At 36.5% G+C, this 20,236-nt stretch overlaps 1 protein-coding gene across 1 annotated transcript; it reads right to left on the bottom strand.

Annotated features, from left to right (window-relative positions):
- Positions 1–660: 660 nt before the first annotated feature.
- Positions 661–16,403, bottom strand: si:ch211-106e7.2 (putative leucine-rich repeat-containing protein DDB_G0290503). Its single transcript, XM_067436676.1, has 4 exons — positions 16,282–16,403; positions 1,559–7,181; positions 1,387–1,446; positions 661–1,177 (listed from the first exon to the last, which is right to left on the bottom strand). Exons 2-4 carry the CDS (start codon positions 7,131–7,133, stop codon positions 1,023–1,025), a joined length of 5,790 nt encoding a protein of 1,929 aa, XP_067292777.1. The 5' UTR covers positions 7,134–7,181; positions 16,282–16,403; the 3' UTR covers positions 661–1,022.
- Positions 16,404–20,236: the final 3,833 nt, after the last annotated feature.

Raw genomic sequence — 20,236 nt, 5'->3', positions numbered from 1 at the left:
GTAAATGAAATGTTTTTATTCACAAATCAACTTTGTCTAATGTAGTTTTACTGTAAATTAAGAAAATATAAATTTTCCATATGGCAACGCTGTAGCATTTTTTATAGATAGCATCCCATTTTTTATAGATAGCATCAACAATATGATTGTAGTTATTTAAAGTGTTTGTTGTAATATAGTTGTTTATGTATAAGTAACAAAATTTACAATCAGAAAATAAATACAGAAATATTTTATGGAAAGGGAAATAGGAAGAGAGCAGATTTAGCTCTTCCATGTGAGGCGAGTGAGCATGGGTTGGCCATAGGGAACTTTTTTTCCTAGTCCTAGGTATATAAATCTGTCAATTTCAAAAAGTGTGCATTTAAATAGAAAATAAATTTTATAGAAAAACTACTTTTTTGACCATTTTCAATTGACCACTTTTATAATTGTTAATAAAAGCTGTTTTTGAATCTTTTTATTTTATGGTTTAAGAGATTATTATTAAGAGATATTGTGTTTGGAAATGTAGCTATTGATGAAGGCATTTCTTGTTTTACTTCTGAATTCTCAGAAATAAAGTTACTATTAAAGTTTTTACATGTACGAGTGAATCATGGTTTGAAAGACTTTAAAATCCAGGATCAACTGCAAAAGGTTTTTAAAAAAATGGTTTATTAAAAAGCAATACAAGTTTTATAAAATTTTATAAAAATAAATTTTTACAAACCAGTGGAATACAAAAAAAAGCACAACAATATATAAAATGAAATGTCCCTTCATGATAAACATGTTTCCTGAACATGTAGTCAAAGTATAAAACTCAGACTTGTACACAAATACTTGAGAACGTGATTACTAGCAGCCGTTGAACTGTAAGTCCAGTGTGCAAGTGGTGCATTCATATTATAATACAAAAACATTGGGTTCAAGTACACAGTAAAATGAATCAGTGCAATTTGCACCTGTTAGAGTAATCATATTAACAGGAAGTAAACACATGACAAAAAAAGGCCATTTACTTAAATTTTAATATGAAATCACACTTTTTGACTGGAATTCTGTTTTGATGTGATGTCCTTCTTTTTATGATATCTCTTCTTAAACTCTTGAAAGAGGCTACATGAACCGGAGACATCTGTGACCTGGATGGGCTGAGCGTGTTTTTTCTTCAAGGGGCTGAAACTCCAAACACCTGCAGCCATTTAAATGAACGTCACATGATAGGCAGATACAGGATTCAGTTCTCACAATATACCCTGATTAGGCTTTAGAACTTAGACTTTACACTAGCCTGTGATTATTGTATAGGCTTCTACCATTATTCAAAGGGAATGAGCTTTAACTTCGTTAGAGGCTATGTATTACATTTTATATTAACAACATGAATCCTGTGTCCAATACCTTGTGTTGGTGAATGATTAGTTTCCCTCTGTTTAAGTTTGTCTTCGGGGCCTGACGTCCCTTAAGGAAAGGGAACAAGTATTGAAAAAATGTGTACATTTGGTGAACTTGCGCTAAGAAAGAAAAAAAAAAGTATACATTTTCAGCAGTTACAAAAAACATTTTCAGTTACCATTTGGTGCACTCTGTGACATGTCGGCTTGTGCACAATTGAGTTCAGCTCCATCTTCAAAGTTAAAAGACTCTGGCAATACTTTGAATTCTAATGCAAGACCCTCTTCTAATGGCATCAAAGCAGGGTTCCCCAACTCATATTTACTTTTTGTTACTTTCTCAGGTGAATGTAATAATTTGGATGGTGCGGTCCTCCCTCTGATGACATATTTATTCATAGACATTTGTCGCGTTGAATATTTGTGCTGTCTTTTTTGCCGTCTCTTTTGCTTGTTTCCCTCACCCAAATAGGTGCTCTTCGCATTAGCACTTGTACTAAGCAGTTTTTTGATTGAGGTAGATGAAAGTGCATTTTTGCTGAGTTCAGGAATGGAATGTGAGGGCAAGGTTCCATGCAGAGTCAGATCATTGAAGGGTGCTCTTCGTATTCTCGCTCTCTTATCCACAACATCATCCTGGGATTCCACTCCTTTGCGATTCTTTGACATACTCTTCCCTTTAATCTTCTGATGAGAGAGCACAGTTAATTGAAGAGTTTCTGGGGGTTCTTCGCAAAATTCTTTCCATTTAGATCTTTTAGTTAGCTTCAGTTCTTTCCTTCCAGAAGATGACCCATACAGTGCAAGACATATCGTATTGGTCTTCCTCTTCAAATCAGGTGTAGATGTGTCTTGCTCAATCTTGTTCATCATGGTCACATTTGTTGCACATTTTGAAGGCGAGTCATCTCTTGTCTTCTCTGAAATTTCAGTCTCCATCTTAGAAACCTCTTCAGAACTTGGTGAGTCAGCTCTTGTATGCTCTGAAGTTTCAGTCTCCATCTTAGAAACCTCTTCAGAACTTGGTGAGTCATCTCTTGTATGCTCTGAAATTTCAGTCTCCATCTCACACACCTCTTCAGAACTTAAAATGTCTTTCAGAATATGTGTCTTGTCCTCAATAGGATCTTTTGGCAAGTGGGCTTCGTCTTCAGTTTCAGAATCCTCCGTGATTTCAGAATCCTCCGTTCCTTCAAGAGAAGAATTTTCCAGTTCCACCAATTCATTAGGTTCCTCTTTTTCAGTTTGCAACTCTAAACTTGTGCCGTGGACCTCAGTTTTAATCTGGTCTGCTTTTTTCTGGCACATACAGGACGAGCTATTTCCATAGTCTAAAGTTTGAAACCATTTAGCAAGACAACAGAAAGACTCCAACTTTTCATCACCAGAACTTTGATATTTCCCCTCTTTTAGCTTTACATCTTCTAGGTGTAATTCTTTTTCAGACACAAGCTCCAGGACTTGAACTTTAACCTGATCCTCAGTGGTAATATGAACATCAATGTCTTCCTGCAAGTCCTTAACTTCCATCTCACCGGAAAACCATAGCTCAGCCATGTCGTGAGGGAGAACATTGATCTTAATAGAGTCTAACGCATCCGTCTTGTCAGTCTCCTCTTCATTTGTGTTTAAATCAAGTTCTTGACCAAGTTTTGGATCAGTCTCATATCTCATACTATCATCTGTGACAATACAGTCAATGTCAGGCATATCTTCATTGAATTCATTTTGCTTTTGAGAAGGTTCTGCAATTACAAGAAGTTTATTTGGACTGGTAAGGTCAATCTGGCAGGTTGATTCAGTTTTCAACACCAAACATTTGGCTTTATTACAAAAACTGTCATCCAGCCTTGAATTTGCATTTGCAGGATTCTCACATTTTTCAGTTAGGTGTTGTTCTCCCACTGGCCTCAGAGGATTCGTCATGGATTTCAGTTCTTGTACTAGAATTGATTGGCAATTGGTTTGTTCTGCAACCAAATTTCCATTTGATGAGCAGTTACTATTGGCTTCTTCCAACCTCCACATGTCTATCGGTTCTTTTTTTGATATAGTATCTTGAGGTGTGTATAACAAAGAGGTCTTATGCACCATCTCTGGTTGTGCAGCAATGTCTTGATCTTCCATCAACTGACCAGCAAAGCATTGTTTAGCCACTTCATGCGAGAGAACATTAATCCTAATAGAAGTGTCCATCTCGACAACCTCCTCTTCATTCATTTGCACAGGAAGTTCTTGACTAGGTTTTGAATCAGTCTCACATCTCACACTCGCATCTGGGAGTACACAGTCGATTTCAGGCATTTCTTCATTGAATTGCATTTGATATGGTTCAGTGATCACAGGATGAAGTATTGGTGGACCTACACAGTCAATTTGACTGGCTGATCTAGTCAATGACAAATGTGTGGCTCCACTACAAGAACGGTCATCCAGCCTTGATGTTGCAGTTGAGGGTTGATGCTTGTTTTTCAAAGTGTAACATTTTCCAATTTGCCGTTTTTCTCCTACTCCCCTCACCAGATCTGCCATGGCCTTTAGTGACTTAACTGCATTTGATTGGCATTCGGTTTGTTCTTCAACCAAATAGCCCTTTAGCGAGGGGTTACCATCAGCCTCTTCCAACCTCTCCATCTGTACCTTTGTTAATAACATGTCATGTTCTTGGCTGGTTTGCAACAAAGAGGCCCTGAATATTAGCTCTCGTGTTGCAGTCATGTCTTCATTGTCCATCAACTGACCAGCAAAGCATTGTTTAGCCACTTCGGGAGGGAGAACATTAATCCTAATAGAAGTTGAAGTGTCCAATTCGACAATCTCCTCTTCATTCATTTGTACAGAAAGTTCTTGACTAGGTTTTGGATCAAGTTCATATCTTGCACCGTTATCACAGTCAATGGATTTATTTTGCACTTGAGTTACCGACACAAACTCTGGTTGTTTTCCAACCACAGGACTAAGCATCAAGGGACTTGTGCAGTCACTTTGGCTGGATGATTCATTTGTCAACGCAGGACTTTTGGCTCCCACACCATTACAATAACTATTGTTCAGTCTTAATGTTTCGGATGAGTGTTGACGCTTTCTTTTCAGACGATTGCGTTTCTCAAAGTTTGGATGGTTTTTTAATAAATAGTCGCGTTCTTTCAATGTCCTTACCAGATTCGTCATTCCATTTAGTGGATTTATAATATTTGGCTGGAAACTTCTTTGTTTTTCAACCACATTAAGCTTTAGAGAGCAGTTATCAGTTACAGCTTGTACTTTGTTAGTCATTTCTGTTGAACCATTATTTTCAGCTAAAGATTGTTTACTTAGAATTGTAGACGCTGACTTTTTGTCCTTCTCCAATCTCTCCCGGTTTGCTCGTTCTTCCATTGATATTTTGTCAAGTACTTGGGCTGTGTTTATCAAAGATGGCTCATGCTTGTCTGACGATGCAGCAATGACGTTATGTTCCATCATCTCACTAGTCTCAGCCATTTCATGAGGAAGGACATTCATCTCAGAGGCTGAAGCATCCACCTTGTCAGTCTCCACTTCATTCATGCACAAAGTAAGTTGTTGATTCGTTTTTGGAATGTGAGATGCGAGACCTCTCTTATCAAGGCTTGCACAGTCCTTGTTAGGCATTTTCACGCTGGATCCAATTTGTATTTGAGATAAAGCATTCCCCCATTGCTCAGCTACCACATTGGGCTTTGGTGAGTTTGTACAGTCACTTTGGCTGGTTGATTTAGGCGACAAAACATGTTTGGGTCTGACATTATTACAAAATTGGTCATCGGAACTGGACATTCTGCTCTGGACATCTCTTTTATCCAAATCCTTCACAACAGTAATCATGTCCTCTAAAGAATTTGTAATATTTGGTTGATTGTTAGTTTGTACTGTAACCACACAATCACGCTTTGGTGAGCAGTCAGCGTCAGTCACAGGTGGAGATTGCCCCTTAAACAAAACAGGCAAGTTTTTATGAAGACTCTTATTGTCGGATGTTGGTTCTTCTGCTGCTGCCTTGTTCTCAACCTCCTTCGGTAACCATTTAGTTGATGGCTTTTCAGTGGCTTCTTGCGAATTGCTTTGCGTTTTACATTTTGAGATTTGTGCTTCATGGTCCGGGGCATTTTCAAAGGAATAATAGAACCAAGAATAACCGCACTCCTTGTCAATGTCGTCAACGTTTTCATTAAGATTCAACCAAGAAGACTTGTATGTCATTTTCGGTGGCTCTTCATTGTGTTTTAAAACGTGAAAATCCTTGATGACTTTGTTACGCGCATCACTTTTAATTTGCCTCAGTATCACAGGCTCTCTCATCGGACCGTAAACATAGACTTCTTCCATTATGTTTTGATATATACCAGTTTGTACAGCATTATAAAACTTTTGAAAATCTCCATTCCAATAAAGCTTTAAGATGTCCCTCCCAGCATCAGTTTTTTGGACATTCTTCTGATGCACATTCTCTATTTGCTGAACCATAGCCATTAAGGTGTGCAATCGCTCTAATGGCCATTCGATAACAGGAATGGTTTCAGTTTCAACAGTTTTCTTGTCTGTGATTGTGCAGTTATTTTTTATCTTTTCACTTGGTTTATTTTGCATTTGAGTTGGCACAGACTTTTTTTGCTCTGCAACCACACTTTTAGGCAAACTTGTGCTGCGACTTTGGCCAGTTGAGTCAGTAATGCAAACGGGACTTTTGGCTCCAACATTGCAAAGTCCTTCATTCAGCCTTGGCTCTACTGATTTTGGCCGTTGATGCATGCTTGTTGGGACATTCGTTTCTCCCTTATGGTTCTTCAGATTAGCTTCAGCCTCCAGACCATGTGGAATGTTTTGTTGATGCAATACAATCTCTTGCACAGTCCTTTCATTCACTTTCATATGGGCAGATTTATCTAATAAAACATTAACAGATGATGTGCCTATCGGAGATAAAGGCGTGACAACGGCAACAGCTCTCTGTGCAGCAATGTTCTGTACACATGTAGAAGGTGTTTGGACATTCGCATGGATTGATTTTCCAGGAATTAATGACTGGTAATTGTAGCCACCAAACAAACAACTGTGACCATGAGGTGCATTTTCTGTTGGGGGGTAATAATTCAGATCAGATGGTAAGCTTGTTCTTTGCAATTTTTTTGGTAAAATTGTTGGAGAATTTGCATGTTGCTGTCTGCTATGCAAATCGATAGTGTTCAGACTTCTTCTAGATTCATTAAGACTTTTAGTGTCCATAGTTTTTGCTTTACTCTGTCGTGAATTATTTGCCCCAGCTGCCAGAGAAGTATTTTGCTGCTGCATGTAAAAACTGTTATTTGAATTAAAGGCACGTGGCATGTTCGGCCCATTATTGTTGGGGCCACCCTGTAAATTTATGTTGTTAATGGGTAAGAATATCTGATTATTAGGGGGTATGTTCCACATAATCATTTGTGAGTTCTGTTTTCCTGTCGGCAACGTATATTTTGAAGTAAGAGGATTTTCTTGTGCAAGCATTGTGTTTTTGGTAGCTTGATTGCTGCTAGTCAAAATCTGGTCAGTGATTGCCGGTTGGATTGTGCAGGTAATCTGTGTCAAGTAATTTCCAGTGGCACCCTGTCCTGAATACGAGGGACTTGCGGCTTGAGATGGTAAACATAGCTGATAAAAGTTTTGGTCCAGAGTATTAGATGTCCCATCTCCAGATGTAGTCCCTTTTCCATGCAAATTTTGCAGTTGTCCTGATTGTTGCGAATTAGTTTGCATGCTAATGAAAGTTCACTTATCTCCAGAAGAGTTGGAATATTCACATCCCTGAAAAAAAAAGCAAAATATTAGGATACAAAATACTTTTAAATTGGCAAAATTGAATTCACTGGAACTTAGTCTAAATATCCAACATTCAACTTGTTGTCACGATACCAATATTATTTTGATGCATGACAAATATCTTGATACCAATACCACAGCAAAAATCTAAAAACCAGAAGAAAAGAACCAACAAGTAATGGATGTTAGGAGCTCAAAATTATAGATGAACTTAAAGGAAGTGTATTTAAGATTGTGGCCAAAACTGGTACTGCAGTCACTTTCCCCTCTCCCTCTCCTAGAGTTTGCCAGGAACGTTTGTAGCTGCAGCTGTGGTAACTAGAGCAGATCTGGCAATCCGGATGCCAAAACACTACTGACTCTGTGATTGGTAGATAGGTGGATCAACATGTCAACATCAACATCAGTTGAGGGCTGCAACAACAACTTTTAAATGACAATATCCTGGCCGGACTACTGTTGTCAGTGATAGTATTTGAAATTAACATGATTTCTTAAATGTCTAGTGACAAATCAGGGCCATTTTATGATTAATTAAAATACATTTCTTACATACAGTTCCTTTAAGATGAGATAGAAATATTGCAACATTGATGCAGTAACTTTTGCTTGATTCATTTATCAAATTCCAATGGTTAATTAAATTTGCCTGGCGCAAACAATTTTTTAAAAAAATTAAAAAATAAATACATTGCACTTGTTTACCATTATCTGTCATTAGGGGTAAGCGGTTAGACCAAAATCTAAATCTGATTTAGATGCGAGTCATTTTATTTAGTCTAATGACAAAATATAGATGCAAGCAGTTTTATTGTTGAAAAAAAAAAAAAATAATCCTCAAAAACCTTAATTTCTTTTTCAGTCAGACGCAAATGTCATTTCAGTCATAGGAGAAAAGAACATGAAGCAGCATGGATCAAAAATACAGCGGTACTCCGTTATCATTCAACACAAAATCAGACAGACGCCTGAAACAAATCAATTTACTATCAGAAACCATGAGCCGTTTCTCAAAACCAAGTACGCAAACTTCTGATGCGTTTCCCAGATCGCTCCGTCTACTCCGGTTATCTCTGCATGTATATTTAAGGCTACAGTTAAAGCAAATGTGATATAAAGCACCAAAAATTACATTTTAAATAAAAAAAGATTCTTATATTAATAGCTACACAAATGTAGTTCAGGCAGTGCATACTTTGAAGGTCTTTACTGCATATATTTATAACAAAACTAAATAAAATCACCCTCTTTTAGTTAACATTTAAAATAAATATTAAACATTAATATGTTGTTCACGCAATAAGTGTGCATATGATTATATTCACTTTAATAAAATGAAATATGACAAAACAACCCAGTCTCTTTGTAAAATGTCAGTTTTAAACGATCAAAGAAACAAATTAAAATTCACTCTGCCCTCAGCCAAAACAATAAACCAGGGTACAAATGAAAGATTCATGAGACCAAAGATCACCCATTAGATATACAAGACAAATTATATCCTGCTTAAGTACTACAGAAACATCAGAGAAGGACTAGCTGAGGAAATGCTGCTCTCGCAGTTTTTTATTTTATTTTATTTTTTGTTTTTTTAATATATATTTTTACGGTTATGTGTGCAATGCATATACCAAATTGTATGTATGTACATGACTTATGCTATCTTGTGTAAAATGATTGCAACTGGAATTTTGCTTGTTGACCAAAAAATAAATTAAAAATACATTTAAAAAAAGCGCCCGGTGACTGGATCTCACAACTCTGAAAACGGCAGATATAAATTTCAAATAGGCGCTTTTTCTAAATAAACCACAGATTTGAGCTTTAAACAAGTACATTCTTGCCTGAAAAAGTCCTTAAAACTACATTTCGTGACACAATAACCATAGTACTATTCACAAGTTTATGAGAACACAAGTAGAGACAAGAACGCATATTGAGAAACGGCCATGGAGAATAACAAGGGCAAACTGAGAAACTATGACAATCAAGTAAACATGAACGTCACAAAAGGGCAAAATAAGAACAAAAAAGATGAATCCTGACAATAAGGGGTTAGCCTACATTAAGATTTAATGGTCTACTACAGTGGTCTTTAAAACGGTCCTGGAGGCACCCCAGATCTGCACATTTTGTGTCTCCCTCATTCATCAAACTTAATTCAACTCATCAGCTCGTTAGTAGAGACTGCAAGAACTAAACTGGGTGTGTCCGATAAAGGAGACGGGACAAAATGTACAGGGCTAGGGGTGCCTCCAGGACAGGTTTGAAAACCTCTGCTCTAGAAGCCTTTCATATTAGGAAATCTGAAATTCAACTTCAAAGTAGGGTGGGCAATCTTCCCAGATCAGATGTCAAAATAGTCATTAAACTAGTCACAAAACAATATGTTTTGTTGAGATTGGCTAATGCCAAGATCTTAAAGAGCAGGGTGGCTGAAGATTAACATAAATATGAAAATTAATGAAATCTCTAAATTAAACAGATTTATTTTAGATTGATATATCTAAAGAGTACTTAAGAGTATTTCTTGAAAAGTTCTCTCATTGAGATGTTTTATAGCCTGTAGTGTAAAACTCAGATAACGCCTAAAAGTGCTCAGATAAAATCTCAGGTCACAGAGTGCACCATGTCTCACTTCAGCAGACACCCTGTGCCAACCTCAGTGGAACATCAGCTGTTTTAATATGAAGATCAATATAAATCAAGTGCACTTATGCAAATGACAGTTGTATAGATGCTTCTTTGATAATAAACCAAGGGACGGCTTTCCACGAGACGATATGATTTATAGTGCAGATAGATTGAGAGATCAAGGGTTTAAAGTTTGTTGATCGTGTGTCGCCAGCAATTCACACGGACCGATCGTCACGCACAGAGCATGTTCAGTTAGGCTACAAATGCACACTAAAGAATATCTGACAGCCGGATTCGACAAAGGTCGAGTTCAGACTGCAGGATTTTTAAACTTGTCGTGTTCACACATGGATCAGCAACAGAGGGTTTCACACTGCATGACTGTAAAGGAGGAACAAATCAACAACTCTCTCTGCTGAGAGAATACTACCCAAATACTTTCACCACAGTCACTCACTTCATTAATAGTCCATCTTATTCTCTTTGTAATGGTGGCCCGACTGCCAATGTACTATCAGTGGAGATGGCAACTGCAAGCAACTTCAGAAAGAATCCCATTCTTTCCCACATGACTTCTCACTCAATGTCATGAGACCTCAAGCAAATTTAAGCAGTCGCACGTGTCAAGAGAGTGAACAATGCACATCAAAAAAAGTAATGTTATTTCACTATTCAAGATAGCCTGTTGGCAGGTCAGGCTTAGTAAGACTAAAATGATTTCTGTTGTCTCTGCCCTTGCCGGTTCACACCATTCCCCCGATAAGTGGCCTATACCCCTCCCCCCTCATAAGTGGCCTATACCCCTCCCCCCTCAATACCTCCACTGACTTGACACCATCTAGTCCAAAAGGTGACTCAAGCAACAATGTGTATTCACACCAAAAGGCAAAACAAAGCATGACAAATCCTAGAAGACAAGTTCCAACGATTTTCAAAACCACAACCATTTACACACACAGAGAGATAAATCAAGCTTTCAGAGAAAGTGAAATTGCAGTCATCACTTATAAAAATCCGTGCAGTCCTGCAAAGATAACAAAAGGTACTCGGAATTGCTGTCCTGCGGCAAAACATTAGTAAATGTTGAGAGATTTTTGTAAATAAAATGATCCTGCCAGAAGAATAGCATGAGAACTTTTATGCATGTTCTGTTTGTATCATCTCAGTGAGCTTTGACTCACGCACAGTTAAGTTAGTTTTGTGTTTCCTGACATTTCAGTGTGGATGAGAAACTTTTGGAAAACGCTAGCGTTGACGGAGAGCGCTCACAACGAAAACAATTTTCAAATGTATCCAGAATTAATGTAGACATTGTCTTGGGTAACTTGTGTTACCATAAGCTCGTTGTTAGGTTCAGGGGAGCTGTAAAAGGGGTCTACTGTTTGTTTGCAGTGCTCGGTGGCGACTACAACTCTGCAAAGTCTCATGGAACACACAGATGACGTGATGTTTGTACCAACGGTGCACGGAGGTATGGAAATGCATGCGTTGACAGGCAGGTAGGATCCTAATATTACAAAATATTATCAGATTTTATTTATAATATTGTATTTAAATCAAATGCAATAATTAAACAAACACTTTATGGTCCTAAGACTTCCACAGAAGATGTACATATTTTAATATTTTGACCACTTCTATTATTGCTTGCTATCAGGATGGGAAGAATTTCAACCAGAATAACAAGTTTTCATGAAAAACATTATGTTTAATGCAACCATGAAATCAAAACTGACAATTCTTATTCAAGGAATATTGCAGGGTTTATAAAATTATCCGTGCACTAGGTCTGCCACTTTACATAACGAAAATTTGTTTTACACAAATTGATCAGACCAACCAACGCAAGTTTCAATAGCTAAAATAAGGAATCGATTTGAACCAAATATGTACACTATTAACTTTAAACTAATATTTAAAAAAAAGACAGATGTAACAAAACCAGGGTTTCATCAAGTCAAATGTAAGATTTTAAGACAACTATGAATTCCATTTTCCTAGATCACGCAATAAAAACAAAAAAATAAAGGTTATAAAACACATGATTATTTTCCTGCTTAGAGTGGGAAATATGACCAAAGTCTTACAATAAATCCACAGCAAGAAGCAATTACTTAATAGAAGTTCTTAATATAACTTAATATAAAAGTAATAAAATATGAAGTTATAAACAAATGACAATAGTGCTTAACAAAGCCAAAAGGCCTGGAGATACGGTTTTCTGCCTCTTTTACTGTCCATTAAAGTTCACTGTGTTTAAATTACAGTGTAGCCTGTGTAATACAGCTGTCACTGAAGCACTTCTGACACACACACACACACCTGAATAAAAGTGTAGGTAGAACAGTGGTTGTTTTTAATAATAGCGTTTAAGGATGGTTGAGGTGGTCAAAGTAAAAAAAATAATTTGTGAAACACAAAAGATGAATTTAGACTAAGAAATTAGATAGCTCACAATCTACTTTGTTTTGCTAGCTAGCAATATATAGCACAAATAGTCTAGCCAGCTATCCAAAGAATAGGCTGCCAAAGTGCTCCATATGAAAAAGCAATTGTATGTCATCCAAAATAAATGCCATGGTCACTAGATTTTATACAGGCGTTACTATAATGATTTTGTAAAATGGTGATCAGCAACCAAATATCGATGTGATCAATGTCGAAGTTACTGCCATTTGCCTTGGTGTGACATTTTTCAGACAATACAAAGGCAAAGTACAGCATCTTCAAAATAGGGGTCAAAAGGTCAAGTGTGAACTCAAGATTTTTTATGTAGATAATTTTCATTACAAAAACATAATTGCCAGATTTCCAGTGTCCTACCTATATTAATTTGGCTGGACAACTAAAAATCTTTAAAGTAATTTTTTACAGTTCCACTAGCGAGTAAAGGTCTTTCGCATTTGTAGGGCAGAATAGGACAAATAAATACAACACGGAAGTTTAAGTACTGTTTTTCCCGTTGTTATTTGGTTAACATGAAAGACACAAGCAGGTATAGGCTATATTAGATTGCTTTCACTTTTAACACATCTCCCTATCATGTTCACTCAAGACATAACAAATATGGACATAAGCATAATTATGTGTGTATTTGATCGTTCAAGGGCAAAATAGAACACATTCAGTATCTGACATCAGTCTGTGTGTCAGTGCCGAATTGATTTTGTGGTTTACGTCGCTTTTATGAATTCTTTATTAGTGCTATCATACTTTTTATTGGGTCATTCATCCACCTTATGGTATCGCTTCACCCGGTCCTTTGCGGTTATGCGAGATGGCGGGTGAAAAAATGTAATGATTTGCCTTATTACCTGAAGAATAAAATCAGTTTTGTGTGTCTGTGGTGGGTTGCAATCAGAAAGAGATGGCTGTAAAATAAGATGCATGATGTTGGCCTCATTTGTAGTCATAAAACAGTACATTTTATTTGAACTAGCAAAAGAAAGAACTACAATCCCCCCCCCCCCCCCCCCCCAATTTAATGAACATTTGTGTCGAACAGGATTTTTCCCCCACAAAAAAAAAGAAAAAAAGACAACATCCGTACAGTGCACATGCCCGCATAATAGTTAATCAAAATAACTTTAGCTTTAATTTTGTGAAAGTCCACATTTGAAATACATGGAACACCACATTAAAATATTGGAGTCGTTCCATCCACCACCACCACCCCCTCCTCCTCAGACGCCATCACGCGGGTTGCCAAATTGAGGCAAAATTGTCAATGAAAGCCACACTAAAGTTGATTTATTCACATTTTAATATGCTCTCATTTATGCAGATTTTTAGATGGTTCATGTCATGGTTTTGGAGCCACGGTTTAGTTCAGTTCTGTTTGCTGTGGAGTCATGGTTCATTGCAGGGCTCCAGCAATAAGAACACTAGACTCATCCTTAACTTAACTGTAAGAATTTAACTTTATACACTGGCTTCCCTTTTTCAATAGAGCAGTTAGCATACCTGAGTAAATTAAAATGAAATGTCTGCACTAGACAAGTCAGAAATCCAACTCATTTTACCATAATGTAATAAAAAAAGAAGGAAAAAAAAGGATTGATGACAAGCAAGTAAGTGTCCCACTTTAGCCTGCTTGACAAACACAAATTGTATGAATATGACCAATACTGATGAATAAATAGGCCTGAGAGTTAAATCTATTAAATAGCCATTTTTATTAATACTATAAAGTACACCACACTAATAAAAAATAAAAAAGTGGCATTTTGGGATTATGGAAACAATTGTTACCATGGCGAATACACAATACATCATGAACTGTTAATGAAAGATGAAAACAGCTCCTGATGATCAGAGTGAACATCATCCCTAACCAGTTATGTGTTGTCAATTTGTGAGTCATGAAATGAAACTGAAGTACCAATACATCATAATGTAGCGCATTCGTAATTTCTCTTGCACTTTATATACGGTGTGAGCATGCTGCATACACGCCTATAACTAAAGATTTTGGTTTGAATATCGTTACTCCCCTAATGGATGCAGAGGCTTTTTAGGTTGGGTAGAATCTGCAACGCTCCAGAACAGCGCTGCCAGAGTCCTTATGAGAGTCCGTAAATATGATCACTTAACTCCCATCCGTCACTCACTGTACTGGCTCCCCTTTTCATCCCAGATCGATTACAAAATCCTCATGCTCACACATAAATACATCACCGGACATGCACCACCATATCTTCAGGAACTCATCACTCTGAAATCCTCCACCTGGACCCTCAAATCATCAGGCCGCCTGCTTCTTCAAGTCCCCATCACCAGGCTTCGTACCACGGGAGATCGAGCTTTCTGCTTGGCCGCACCTCGGCTTTGGAACCAAAGTGAGCTGAGAGCTGTACAGAGCCTGGACCAGTTTAAAGCAGAACTGAAGAAAGTATATATATATATATACACACACACACACTTTCTGTAGTTTACTTGTTTTAGTAATTTTCTCATGTAGCACTTTCTATGAGATTCTTTAGAATGAAGTGCGCGTTATAAATCAAATCTATTATTCTTTTTATTAATAATATCTGACCCATTTTGTTTGCTGGCTTCCATAGCTGCTGCAATATTGGGTAAACGGGCAACGTCTGGTTTCGCATTGACTAAAACAAAAGCTGACAGCAGAACGCAGAATTCAAAGTAATAATAAATAATAATAGATATTATTTATGACGCACCGAAGAATCTCGAAGTGCAACAATGGAAAAATAAACAATGATTAAAAAGTTAAAATATTGAATAATACAAACAATCAACACATAAAAGCCTTTCTAAATAGAAAAGTCTTCAGTTCTGCTTTAAACTGGTCCAGGCTCTGTACAGCTCTCAGCTCACTGGGGTTCCAAAGCCGCGGTGCAGCCGAGCAGAAAGCCAGATCTCCCATGGTACGAAGCCTGGTGGTGGGGACTTGAAGAAGCAGGTGGCCTGATGAACTTTGTACAATAACAAATCTTTTGTTTTTCCTGAGAAACAAGTATGTAAATTTAACATGTTTCCTAAATATCTGTAAACATATTATAGTATGTTTATGCTTTAATAAAGTGAAAAACTTACACACAACACCTTTAAACAAGCTTAAAAATAACTACCCGTAACCGCTTCTCAGGGAATTTAACTTTATAAGGATAGTTCACCCAAAAATGAAGTTACCTTCTTCATTTACTCATCCTCAAGAAGTTCCAACCATGTATTAATGTCTTTGTTCCGCTGAACACGAAGAAAGATATTTGGAAGAATATTGTAACGAAAGTTATCGGCCGCTGTCGACTACCGTAATGGGTTTAAAAACAAACAAAAACACAAGTCAAGGACTGGGTTTGGTTACAATATTCTTCCAAATATCTTCCTTTTGTGTTCAGCAGAAGAAAGAAATTCATACAGGTTTAGAACATTATACGGGTGAGTAAATGATGACAATTTTCATTTTTGGATGAATATCCCTTCAAGTAACGTTACTGAAAGGTTTTATCTCAGTTGTCGTAAGACAGACAATATAAATCCATTTCTACACAATTTCTATGCTACAGCATGCAAACCCTTACATATAACATTATGCATTTAAATTAAGGCCTACTACATCACGTTGACTTGAAAGTTAGATGAGTGTCATAAATGACTTTTGTTACCATCACTTGTACTGGCCTTATATGCAGAAAAACAGAATTCAAGAAAGACGAGAAAACCGCACAGGAAATCGCGTTTAAATTCACTCAAACCGTTTCATGAAAGAACATCTTTTCTAATCGAAAACGTAAAAAATAAAAAGCTTTTAAATGCAGGCTTGTTTCAGAGTGAAAACAGATTTGGGAATTTATGGCCCGCCGTTTACAAAAAAAACAAAACCAAAAAAAAACGGGGTTCAAAGAGCTCTTTTTCAGACTTGCCAAATTGCAAACAATAGCAAAACTAACCGTTCACTGCAATGAAGCATTCAAATACTCACTTGAGATTCTTGTGAAACACGCTCCTCAGTCTGCGATGAATGTATTTCATTCAGCTGCTTTCTCTGAATAACGTGATACTTCCTCCAGTCAATCTTTTCAGGACTGATGTGCACGAAGGGCGGGACCACAAGTGTTGCCGAGTCCATTCCAGGGTGCAGTGGGGTGCTACCATTTGGATCTGTCGATTAGGGACTGTGGTTCTTTTTTCTTTCCTTTCATTTTTGTAAAATCAAATCACATTTATTTTGTGGATTTTATATATTCTATGCAGTTTTCGCAACTGCTGATCCAAAGTATTCAGTATTTGGTCGAAATAGAGGATCTGGCAACATACATACATTTTTTGAAATAGAAAGATATGGGAAAATAGAAAGAGTAGCTATTATTATTATTATTATTATGATTAATTATTATTATAGTATGCTAATTCAGAATTCAGCAAATGTTTAGCAACTAAACCAGGTAGTATAGGCTACTCAGAGTAAGCGGTTAATCCAATAAATAAATAAAAATACATGAATGAATGAATGAATGAATGAATGAATGAATGAATGAATGAATGAATTAATGAGTAAGCGGTTAATCCAATAAATAAATAAAAATACATGAATGAATGAATGAATGAATGAATGAATGAATGAATGAATGAATGAATGAATAAAAAAAATTGCATACATACATTCATACATACATACATTAATTATGATATAATTTAATATAATTTAATTAATTAATAAAAATACATGCATAGCCACATGAATGAATGAGTGATTGAATGAATGAATGAATTAACACACATGAAGGAATACATAAATAAATAAATAAATAAATAAAAGATTTAATAAATTACATACATACACAAATGAATAAATAAATTACCAAATGAATGAATAAACACATAAAAATACATGCATGCATGAATGAATGAAACATGCTACATATCACTATCAAGATTCAATCAATAAAATAATTTGATATGCTAACATTAATTTCAATATCTATCATTAATAATGAATATTAAAATGATCAAACTCGTATTGTTTATACATATAATACAATTTTAATATTGCTTCCAAAATAATATTAATTAAATTACATCAGCAACTAAAATAGCAATGCAACTATTTATTATAATTTATGCATATTTTATTTGATCAAAAACGCAATCAAATGAGCATGCACAGTTTATCAGTAATCAGTCTATCGTTTTTCTCAATTCTCTTTCAATGGCCTCCTGTCAATTATGTTTTGTAACTTAAAATATAATTCATGACCTCTCCTGTTTTGCTCTCCTCGTGACATATGAAACAATAAAATCAAAAGGTCAAAATAAAGCAAAAAGCTTAATAAGAGAAAACATACATATTCAGGTTCAGACCAGATTGAAAAATCTGGATTCTTTCTGTTGCACCCAAAACATTATGAAACCAACCATGTCATGAAAATATTGTACAGTTTTACAAAATAGTGTTACAAATAAATACCACAAAAAAAAAAAAAAAAAAAAAAAAAACTAACATGGCATCTTTCTAATTCACCTGGATTTGGTAGGAAGTTTTCAAACTACAGAAATATGCTCTTCTGAGAATAAGTTCATTTTATATTTAAGTAAAATTCTAGTATATTTTTATTTAGTAAGTATACTAATATCAATTTACACTTTTAAGTGTACTTTTTCAATACAACTTGGGACCAAATTGGCCCACATTTTAGTGCATAAAAGTATTATTTTAAACAGTAAACTTTGAGTACACTGTTTACATCTGTTTTTCAGTTGTACTACAACTAGGCCTACAAATTAACTTACAGGTATACTTATAGTTTACTAGTTAAATACTTGTAGCATATTTTTTAGTTTATTAAAGTACACTTTGAAGTACATTTTCAGTAAATTACTAGTTTGGTTACTATTTTTATACCGGTATATTGTTTTGCACTATTCTAGTATTATACTACTAGAATCCCGTCTACTTGCCTGAGATCGGACACAATCTAAAGTGTAAAAGTGTGAACCGGCACATCAGACATTCTGGCTGTGAAGCGGTAGGGAGTCCCCGTGGAGGTGTGATGTTCTTCAGACTGTGCCTTTGTAATGCGGTAACACTGAGGACAGACTGTATGGGGGACTGAAACAGTCACTGTTAGGTAACCCATCAATATTAAATGTTCTTTTAGGTTCTATTATCTACGACATTCTGGGTCTCAGTGCTAGTTTATGTTTAACATATTGAAAGCTTCGTACTCACATAGGCACGGTTGCCTTGTACCATGCCGTGGCACCATTGCTCTGCATAAAACATGGAATCCCAACGTGTGTGTGTGTGTGTGCATATTCTGGTCCACAATATCCCTTATGTTACGGTGTCACTTAAGGTCCCTTCTGTTAATATAAACATGTTTATTCCTTTAATTATTTTGACATCGTTTTTCATCATTACAATCATCCAAAACCTTTTTCTTGCATGACTTGAACAGGGAGACTATAAAATGCCATGAGGGGGAATGAGAAGAGATCGATGACAACAAGTGCTCCACAAATGTGTCCGGATATGAGAGGTCAAAAACGACCCTGGTGGGTTCATATATAATGTCAAAGATCAAAATGAACCCTGAGGCTGTCACAGACATGCCAGGCTCCCACGTCATCCAATCACAGCGCGCTCCTTCATCAGAGTACTGATCATGAACGTCTCAACAGCACAGCAATCACCCAGAGCACAAATTCGCCTACTTATACTACATCCTAAAAGTATGTACTCTTTTTGTAAAGAAAAAGTATATACTTTAGAGTGTGTAGCAGAAAAGTATGCAAGCTTCGGGACATACTACTTCGCCATCTTTAACGGACTCAGTTGCTTAGTTACATTCATCCCGTCACCGTTTAACTGCCCTGTCAATCATTGTCAGATTCGTCACAGTTCAAATCCTCCACATTCAGATTAATCTCCTACCGTATGGAAGAGAAATGTAGCCGCTCGTTGATCTGCCATGTGTGTCTTTAATGCAGAGACTCTCCTCATGTGTTTGCAGTTTAAACATAGTGATGCATTTAAAAGTTAATGGCCAAACGTGTCATTACAAAAGTTCACAATGCTACTGCAGGTGAAATATAATGTGGGTAAATATTGATAGTTGGTCACTCATACCCCTTTATCTAAACTTCTCTACTTAACCAACGGACTCTCACATCCACCATGTTTGTAGTTTTTAACACGTTTAATCTATGTTTGTAGTTCTAATCGAATCCTCGTCCAACTCGCAATGGGTTGTGGGCAATATCAGGCTTTAAGAGTGTGCGCCGATCTGTACTTCGAATTCTGACCGGAAATAGTAAACCATCCGGGTATGTTTGGAATACTCTTTTCAACATACTATGATTTGGGACATACTAATTCTATTTTCGAGTACTTTTTAGTATGGAAAGTATGCGAATTGGGACGAATTGGGACTCTCACTCATTCAGTCACTGTCCGGTCTCATTAGCACATAGGTCTTAACCTTATGCTCAAGGACTTGCCATACCTACCTCTCTCCTGTGTTCCTCTTGGTCTCCATCGTGTCTCCTTGTCTTGTGTGACCCTCCAGAGTCTCGTTCTGTCTCCAGCCTGCTTCACCTGCAAAAAAAAGACTTTCACTCAGTTATCTTCATCGACCTCCCGCAATATTCAAGATCACTTACCTGCACTTCCGTTCTGCTAGCCATCTGGTTGTCACTCCAAAGATTAAAGTGTTATTTTTATGTGTTTTTCTGTAAAAGGAAATATGTTGTTAGTTAATGTTAGTGTTTAATGTTCAGTTAAGTTGGACATTTAGAGGAGTTTTACCATGCTAAAGTTTGGCACCTGTGCTTAGGTCACTCTGTGATCTATGCTGATGACTTAAGTTACACCAGTATTTTCTTGTGTATGATGACGAATGAAACTGTTTATAATTGATTTTTCAGTTAAATGTTAT

The sequence above is a fragment of the Pseudorasbora parva genome, chromosome 25 (assembly GCF_024679245.1).
Source record: "Pseudorasbora parva isolate DD20220531a chromosome 25, ASM2467924v1, whole genome shotgun sequence".
In the NCBI taxonomy this organism is placed as follows: Eukaryota; Metazoa; Chordata; class Actinopteri; order Cypriniformes; family Gobionidae; genus Pseudorasbora; species Pseudorasbora parva.
Note: the sequence above shows the minus strand (reverse complement) of the source record. Positions and strands in the feature narration are given on the sequence as shown.